At 34.3% G+C, this 9,072-nt stretch overlaps 1 protein-coding gene across 1 annotated transcript; it reads left to right on the top strand.

The window, feature by feature from the left end:
- Window positions 1-3,717: 3,717 nt before the first annotated feature.
- Window positions 3,718-6,108, top strand: LOC107867304. Its single transcript, XM_016713470.2, has 2 exons — window positions 3,718-4,702; window positions 5,031-6,108. Exons 1-2 carry the CDS (start codon window positions 4,089-4,091, stop codon window positions 5,737-5,739), a joined length of 1,323 nt encoding a protein of 440 aa, XP_016568956.1. The 5' UTR covers window positions 3,718-4,088; the 3' UTR covers window positions 5,740-6,108.
- Window positions 6,109-9,072: the final 2,964 nt, after the last annotated feature.

Raw genomic sequence — 9,072 nt, 5'->3', positions numbered from 1 at the left:
AACCGCAATGGGTCCTTAGTCATTGTAAGACAATTTTTTTCTCACCTCACCCTGAGTGAATCAATAGGGCTATTGTTTCTACTTATCGTTCAGTGTGATTAATTCGTGCCCTCACTCTAATGATTGATGATGAAGTTCTCAAACAATAACAAAAGAAATTCACCAAAAAGATTCTTCAAAACAAGAACAACAACGTCATAATCTTTTAGCGTGATTTATACCCTCAAGCTATTGATTCATTGGGTAAGTGCTCAAACAATAACAAGAACACCAAAAATTCTTTAAATATCATCAAAAGATAGTTCAAAACAAGAACAATGTCATAATGCGTGATGATTCGTAACCTCAATCTATCAGCTGATCGGTAAAGTGCTCAAACAATAACCAGAACACCAAAATACTTATAAAAAAAATTAATGCTTCAAAATAAGAACAACAACGTCATACAAAAACACATCAGAGTTTGATTCTTACACATAAAGAAACAAACATATACATCTCATAGCATCAACATTTTACTGTTAAACTTGTGATCAGTTATTACATGACCAGTCTATCCCATTTGTAGTCCGTGATTTCTTGCCCTCCCCCACTTATCTGTATCATGCATGATAAATGGTTTGGACTTCTTGTTGACCAACTTCTTGCTTAACAATTTAACAGTCCTCTTGACTAATCAGCCCAACACTTTCTGTAGCCCAGCTAAACAAGTTGGTTAGATCTAGCTGCATTTTGGCAATTAGTGGTTTGTTTTATAGGAAAAAGAGTAAGGGCCTGGATAGGTCGGAAAAAAGTGAGCTTTTAAAAAGTGTTTTTGAAAGTACTGAACTTATTTTAAAAAATAAGCAGTTACGTGTTTGAATAAAAATACTGAAACTGAAAAAAATTTATTGATGTGTTTGATAAATAATGCTTTTAAGCACTTTTTTTTGTCAAAATGTCTGAAATATCCTTATAGCTATTAATAATATATAGAATTGATTATTATTAATTTTTATTGCTAAAATGATTCAAATTAAAATTCATTTATATTTTCATATGTATATATATATATATATATATATATATGTATATATTAAAAATATTTTCATGAAAGACTATTAATTTGTGCGCTAAAAAACCATTTTTTTAAGAGTTTAAATGTTGAATGTTTGTGTTTGAAAAAGATAGTTATATATTAAAAGATTATTTGTTTCTTCATGATTACGTTAAGATTTAATATCATTAAGGTGCAATTTGTGATGGAACTTCATTTTCTTATTAAGTGTGTTCTGTAGTAGTGAAGGAGAATTATGGCTATAAGGGTAAACTTGGAATAAAGAATAATTATAAGGGACACAAATGTAATTTAATCGGCTAACTTTAATAGTTTATAAGCTTTCAAAAAAAAAAATAGGAATGGTTGCTTCTTGTTTTTTGCTTTAAAAAAAAAGGTCAAAATTGACTTTTTTAAAGCAATTATAAATATTGTCAAACACTTTTTAAAGCAAAAAATAACTTATAAGCTATTTTGATCAAATTAAAAGTTTACTCAAACACCCACTAAATTAAGATGCCTCAACTATTCTTCTTTTTCACAACCTTTGTATCCGATTTAACAATAAGTATCAGGTAACAATGTTCATCAAAGTTAGATCGATGAAAAAGATCACCGATATTTTTATCTATGTTGGCCTCAAAATTCTCAACCGACTTTATTAACTAAAGATAAAATAACTTCTTCAACCAATTAAACTTGAGGCCTTTAGTGAAATATCTCATATTTACTCCTCAAATGTTAGTCACTCGACTAATGATAAGGATAATGATAATGAAAGAGCTAAAAATGCCGATGTACTATTGCAAAAGGTTTAAACATACTCTTCGATTCATCTATTTTGCTAAAACTAATCTTTCGATTATATGTTTGGCTAAATTATACTATCTTTTAAGTAAAAAGATCAACACTGAATTTTCAAAGAAATTATTTAAACTTTACAGGACATTTTATTATTAATCTAAATTGTAACAAGAGAGATATTGATTCACTTATGTCTTTTGAGTAAAGCGATCAACACTAGATTTTAAAATAAATCATTTAAACTTTACGTAACATTTTATTATTAGTTTAAAAATGTAACAAGAGAGGTATTGGCTCACTTATGTCTTTTCAGTAAAACGATCAACACTGAATTTTAAAAGAAATCATTTAAACCTAATTACGTGATGTTTTGTTATTTGTCTAAAAATATAATAAGATGGGTATTGGCTCACTTATGCCTTTTGAGTAAAACGATCAACACTGAATTTAAAAGAAAATATTTAAAGAGGTTTTATTATTAGTCTAAAAATGTAAAAAGAGAGGTATTAACTGGATGATAAAACATTTTATTAACAAGATAGGTATTGGCTCACTTATGCCTTCTTTTTCTTTTTTTCCATATGTTAAAAGAGTAATTTTGAATCTTTTCCTTTATTTTCTTGTGTCATCTTTCATATTCAAATTTGTATATTTGAATATAATTGACAGCGATGAAATAGGAAATTGATTGATTTTACAATGGCTAGATTACAGCCTACGATTATATTATTTCCTAATTAAACAATACGTAATCAACTATTAACAATGACATACAACTAACGACAAAATTAGCAATTACCAACTACAGAGTACAGAGTAACATACAATTTTTCATGATACTTTTATATAATTAACATCATTAATAAATATTTATTGATGGCAGCAGCTAAGCTGATGTCTGGGTGTGGAGAAAACTCTGTTGGGAGTGTTGCCATCTTAATGGGCTCTACAACGCGCGATCCGAATTAGTCAGGGCTCCAATGCAAACACTGAACACCGAATGAAAAAAAAAAAGAAAAAAAACAGCTAAGCTGATGAATTATATATTTTTGACAATTTCATAAACAATTCTTTCCTTTTATATTTGACCCCTCAAATATGATTAGCTGCAAACTACATAATTGGATGCCACTAATACTTCTTGCTGACTTTTCTCCTTAATCAGCAGCTAAGCTGATGAAAAACTGTTTGATGTTTTGAGCCATCTTGAGACGAAATTCAAACGAAATAGCATTCTTAAATTTATAATTACAATAAATTAGTAACATTTTTTAAAAATTATAATTTATAATAAAAATAGCAATATTTTACCCATTTCATAGTAATAGAAGAATATGTATTTTTTAGTTGTGCATATGTATTTATGAGTAATACATATAAATTTATATATGTATTTATATAGCAACATTTTACTTAAATACAAATACAATTTGCTATTTTTCATAATCATGAAACTATTACTATAAAAGTTATAATTAAGACTATAGAATTGCTATTTCTGAAATTTTTCCAAATTAAAATCACTCGACCCGAACAAAAGTGTGATGCGTCTGGAATGTAGTTGGCTCCGATGCGGGCACCGAGTACATGATCCAAAAAAGCTACTAGTAGAATATTGCTTCATGCTGACGTTAATTTAATCAAAAGCTGACATGCCACGTGTCATACCCAAATTGCCCCAAAAGAGACTCTCATGCATTGCATTTTTTCCCCCCAGCCTCAAACTGTTGAGAGATCATCAAATGGGACCCACCAACAACAACCAAGGTCATAAAAGTCATTCCATGATAAAAATAAGGATAATCTGGTAATTTAACAAACAGAATGGAGCCGAACTCCTACTGGCATAAAATCAAAAAACCAGGCTGTACACAGCTGTAATCCAACCACACGAACAGAGTTTCTATTTAGCTGCTAAACAAACCCACTCCTCCGTACAAAAAAATATTAGTTATAAACATTATATTATACGTAAAATTTTATATTCCTTTACCGAAGTTTTTTTTTTCTTATATATAAATTTTGTTTTGCGAAAAAGAACTTATTATAGTTGTCTTTCTCCTTTGTATTTTTCAAGTGAAGCCAATTTTATACACAAATCCCTATGGACTTTATTTCATCTTCTTCTTCTTCTCAACAACGGCGCACATTAGTTTTTCTCTTTAACCTACGCTAGTCCTTCAACTTTTTAGCTATATATAACTTGGTGAAACTTGAGAGTGTTTTTTTTTTTCGGGTCAAACCGAAAATGGATCCATGTCCATTTGTGAGACTGAGTGTGTGTAATTTAGCGTTGAAGATTCCGGTAGCATCGAAACCAGCTCGTTCCGTCGTGCATCCGTCGTCGTCGCCGTGTTTTTGTAAAATCAAACTGAAGAATTTTCCACTACAGACGGCGGTAGTACCGTGCATTTTGCCGGAGAGTCAGTTTCCCGAAAGTCATGCGGCGAGTTTTCATTTAAGCAAGTCTGATCTCGAGAAGCTAGTTGCAAAGTCTTTGTTTGGTGGCGGGAAGTTGTACTTGAAAATTTCGATTTACACTGGCCGGCGAGGGTCGACATGTGGAGTGAATTCAGGGAGGTTGTTAGGGAAAGTCGATGTACCTTTGGATCTGGCGGGAAGTGAATCTAGGTCAGTGTTGTTTCACAATGGTTGGATTGTGATCGGAAAGGAAGCGAAGAGTTCAAGTGCGCAGTTTCATTTGAGTGTTAAGGCGGAACCTGACCCGAGATTTGTGTTTCAATTTGACGGTGAGCCGGAGTGTAGTCCTCAGGTTTTTCAAATTCAGGGAAACATTCGTCAACCTGTTTTCACATGCAAGTTCAGTTTTCGGACCACCGGTGACCGGAATCAGAGGTCCAGGTTGGTTCAGATAGCTTTTTTTCACTCTTTTTTACACTTTAATTCTGGTGCCGACAGGCTTCGCAGACACAATTAGGGCTCACTCACACACTACATTTGCCGCATAAACGTTCTGAATTCTTCAGTATTCAAGTGAAAAGTATACTCAGATTGTTACGACTTCCTAATTAAAGCTTCAAAAAGTAGCTTCCAATGTCAGTAATTAGTTGGGAAAAATCTACAACAAACACATAGTTCATGTTTTAAGCAAAGATACTCAACTTTTTCTCCCTTTTCTATTACGCTTCGTTACACTTTTTCCTCACGATTTTTGAATTACATTTTTCAGGTCTTTGCCATTGGAGCATAGTAGTTCACGAGGATGGTTAAGTTCGTTCGGAAGCGAAAGGGAACGACCAGGGAAGGAACGAAAAGGATGGTCAATTACAGTCCACGATCTCTCTGGTTCACCAGTCGCTGCTGCGTCGATGGTTACACCATTCGTAGCCTCGCCAGGATCAGACCGAGTAAGCCGGTCCAACCCTGGCTGTTGGCTAATTCTCCGTCCAGGGGACGGAACATGGAAACCATGGGGTAGACTCGAGGCCTGGCGCGAACGTGGCTCGGCAGACGGCCTCGGGTACAGGTTCGAACTCATCCCAGACACAGCCGCAGCTGGAATAGTCTTGGCTGAATCAACCCTAAGCTGTAACAAAGGCGGAAAATTCGTGATCGACCTCGGAACGAGTGTATCAACCAATGGGAAATCGACACCTGTTACCGCTGCCTCACCGGCGTGTAGCCCGAGAGGGAGTGGTGATTTCGGGTATGGACTTTGGCCTTGTTGTATGTATCGAGGGTTTGTAATGTCAGCTAATGTGGAAGGTGAGTGCAGTAAACCAACAGTGGAAGTTAGCGTACAGCATGTGAACTGCACGGAGGATGCAGCGGCATTCGTGGCTTTGTCAGCTGCTATTGATCTCAGCATTGATGCCTGCAGGCTTTTTTCTCAGAAGCTTAGGAAAGAATTGTGTCCTTCTCAAGATTTACTTTTTTAACTGTTTTTCATTCCCCAATAAGAAGCCGCGCGTAATGAAAGCTTTAGTATATCGAACTGAGCTGCCCTTTTAACCGTTTTTTCATTGTAATTTTCTGTGTTGTTTTACTGCTTTTTGTGAGTAGTAAATGGTGGCGATGAGTTTTAGTTTTCGTCGGTCATCACTAGGTTGAAAAAATTCTCTGATTGTTAGTAGTACTAACGAACATTATTAGGTTGATGTTTTGTTTCTTCAATATGTACAGAGATTGTGGGGGATTTGACTGACAGAGCACTTTTGTTGTTTTTTTTTTCCTTAACTTGGTGTGTTGCTCTTGTAAACTTTCTTCACTATTGCAAGTTGTCAATGTCAATGTCGTTTTTCTCTTTATGTTTTGTTCATGTTTTCTAGTCTATATTTTCAGTTACGAGCATTACATTCCTATTTTCAGTCGTTGGTACTTCTCAATACTACAACTAGTCGCTACAAACTGATGAAGATGCTCTTGAAATCTATACATTCTTTTTTTAATTTGAACATCTGGAGTTTAGCTGATTAAAGATTATAGTATATAATTACTATGAACTATACCTAAATGAGATAATTAGGGGATAGTATTTGATTATGATGTGTAGCGGATTTGAGGGGAACGTGCGTGCACGCAAGGGTTGAAAACTCGAGTTTGGTACATAAAAAAATATATATTAGTAAGTGGTTTGATACGATTAATGTGCTAAATGTGGGAGATAGCTGTAATGCGGTTTTATTAAAAGGAAAATTATGATTTGGTGACAATGGTAGGGATTTGCCAGCCATGCTTATGACTAGGAAGGAAAATTGATAAATAGTGAAATATGTGATATATCTGAAGTCTGAACATAGTTTTTAAGAAGCTAAGGTGGGAAGATTGAAGGTGAACCGTGAAATAATCGGTAAAGTTAACATCATATGATCAGGACGTTACGGGTTCAAGCCTTGAAAATAATCTCTGATCAAAATGCAATATAAAATTGTGTAAAATAGACCCTTGTGATCGGATTTATCCCCTGACCTTAGACATAGCGAGAGTTTAAGTACACCCGAATACCAATTTTCTTTAAGGTGGGAATACTGGATATGACAGACTTGAGAGGAATCCTTTTAGTTTTTCAAAAATGAGTTGGTAGACAGGGTTGGGGTGGGGATGTGGGGGGGCCTGTTTAACAATACAGTGGTGATAGTGTATATATGATATATCTGCTGCTACAGCACCATAAAGGCCAACTAGTTTGTGCCGTTCTGGTTTCTGTGGGCTACTGAGGATGGTGGGGGACCAAAGCATAGGCCAATATATTGTAGTGTTGGTGGGGGATTTGGAAATTAAATTAACAGCCTGGCTTTTAAGTCTTCTTGTCAAATTGTTGAACGTGGAAGCAAGACTAGGTCTGCCAATTTAGGACCAATTTGCCTAGGCAACTCATGAGTCATGCCCAACACTATTATTAGATTACACTACAAATATTCAAGGCTGTATCTAAAATTTAAATTTGATGTATTCATCTCTTATTGTTCATATGGCTGAATTATTCTACATCTTTAAACCATTTTAAAGCTAATTACTAAAACCTATTTAACAATATTTGTGGTCCAAGGTAAATTGGACTGTTACCATGCACAATTTAAATAACCACATTTTTTAAAAAATAAAATAAAATTGCTGGCGGGGAATTAAGGGTGGGGAGACTACAAGGTGAGAATCAAATTTTTATAAAAGTCGAGATAGTTAAATAATTGAGCTATTAAGATTCCTCCAAACAAGCGCGTGAGAATCAAATTTTTATAAAAATCGAGATAGTCAAATAATTGAGCTATTAAGATTCCTCCAAACAATCGCTCTTCAAAGGTAGATATGTTTGCTTTTTTGGTTGAAAGGCTCCGCCTGAAGAAAAAATTTTGACTTCCAAAATAGTGTTCAACTAGCAATAGATAAGTTGATGCCTCCGCTGGGACTGTTCCAAAATTAAGGATTTTTCCTACAACTAAAAGTTCATTCAATTCCTTTCTTGTTCACACCATTTTAAAAGTAAAACACTTTCAAGCAATAGCACTTTTCCTTGCACATATGAAGATTGATGACTCTTTTGAAGAGATCGTACATCTCTTGCACACGAAATATATACTAGCTCGTACTATAGCTATATTCTTTCTTTCCCTTTTACATCGGGTGTATTGGAATCCTGATTTCTTAAGTTGAATCGTAAATGATGCACCAATATCTTAAAGACATATAAGACATATTATGAAGTAATATAATGCCGTCCAAAAATAAAATAAAATAGTAGCACAATCAATGCAGACTAGTAAATGAAGGGGTGGGGGCGGGGGAGGGGGATGTGGTGTTTAGATTAAAATTGGTCAATTTTATTACTGTAGTAGCAGCGGAGAAGCAGTAACATTTAATATGCTGAGTGTGTGTGGTGTTGTAATAGGTTCAGAATGAGTCATTCCTAACAAGAATCCGATGTCGTTGTCTGTGTTGCTTCTTAACTAAGCACTCTTTTTTTCTGCACCACAGGCTACTCCAAGTCCACTCATTACAGTGAAGAGGTCACGTTCTTCAATTTGCCTGAAAACTTATTACATATATTTATATCAAATATATGAATTATGGTTTTATGCATGTACCTCATCCCATCCGTTTCAAATCATTTGACTTCTATAGTTGTTTTAATTTATATGTCAAATTTATAAATCAATAAAATTTTAGTATATTTCTACCCTTCTATCGTTAGTATAAATAACTACATAAAATAGTAATAATAAAAGTTAAAGTTCTAAAACATCATTAGTAAGGTTAATTTATTAGTCTAATTAAAGTTTTCTTAAAGTAATATAAAACGAAGAGTACTTCTTTCACTTAACAGTAGTTAATTAATGCATATCTTCGCTTCATTAAATTACTTAACCATAGTAAGTTGAATTGGTTTCTATACGAGGGAAAACTGCATGTGGCTGTATTGAAGGAGTCACATGAGTAGCACATGCGTATGACAGTTGTCCTTTAGTTAGTTGTGATTAGATGTTAGTTAGTTAATTAATTAGTGATAATCAAAGTTAGTTAGAGATAACAGAGAGAGGGTCGGTTAGTGTATATATACAGCTATACAGTTACTGTTTCATTCATTCTCAATGAAAAAAAATATTTTCTCCATTTTTCTCCTTCTCTGTATGAAGCTCAACATGGTATCAAAGCTAGTGTTACGCCTCAAATCCTATTGGGGCGGACTGGCACCCGTAACCGAGGAGGCCCGGGAGAACCAGCTCATAACCTTATACTTCCCATGCATACCTCTATGACAACCCGAAATTCAGACA

This window comes from Capsicum annuum, chromosome 4 (assembly GCF_002878395.1).
Source record: "Capsicum annuum cultivar UCD-10X-F1 chromosome 4, UCD10Xv1.1, whole genome shotgun sequence".
NCBI lineage: Eukaryota > Viridiplantae > Streptophyta > Magnoliopsida > Solanales > Solanaceae > Capsicum > Capsicum annuum.
The sequence above is the reverse complement of the archived record's forward strand: the minus strand, read 5'-3'. Positions and strand labels throughout refer to the sequence as shown.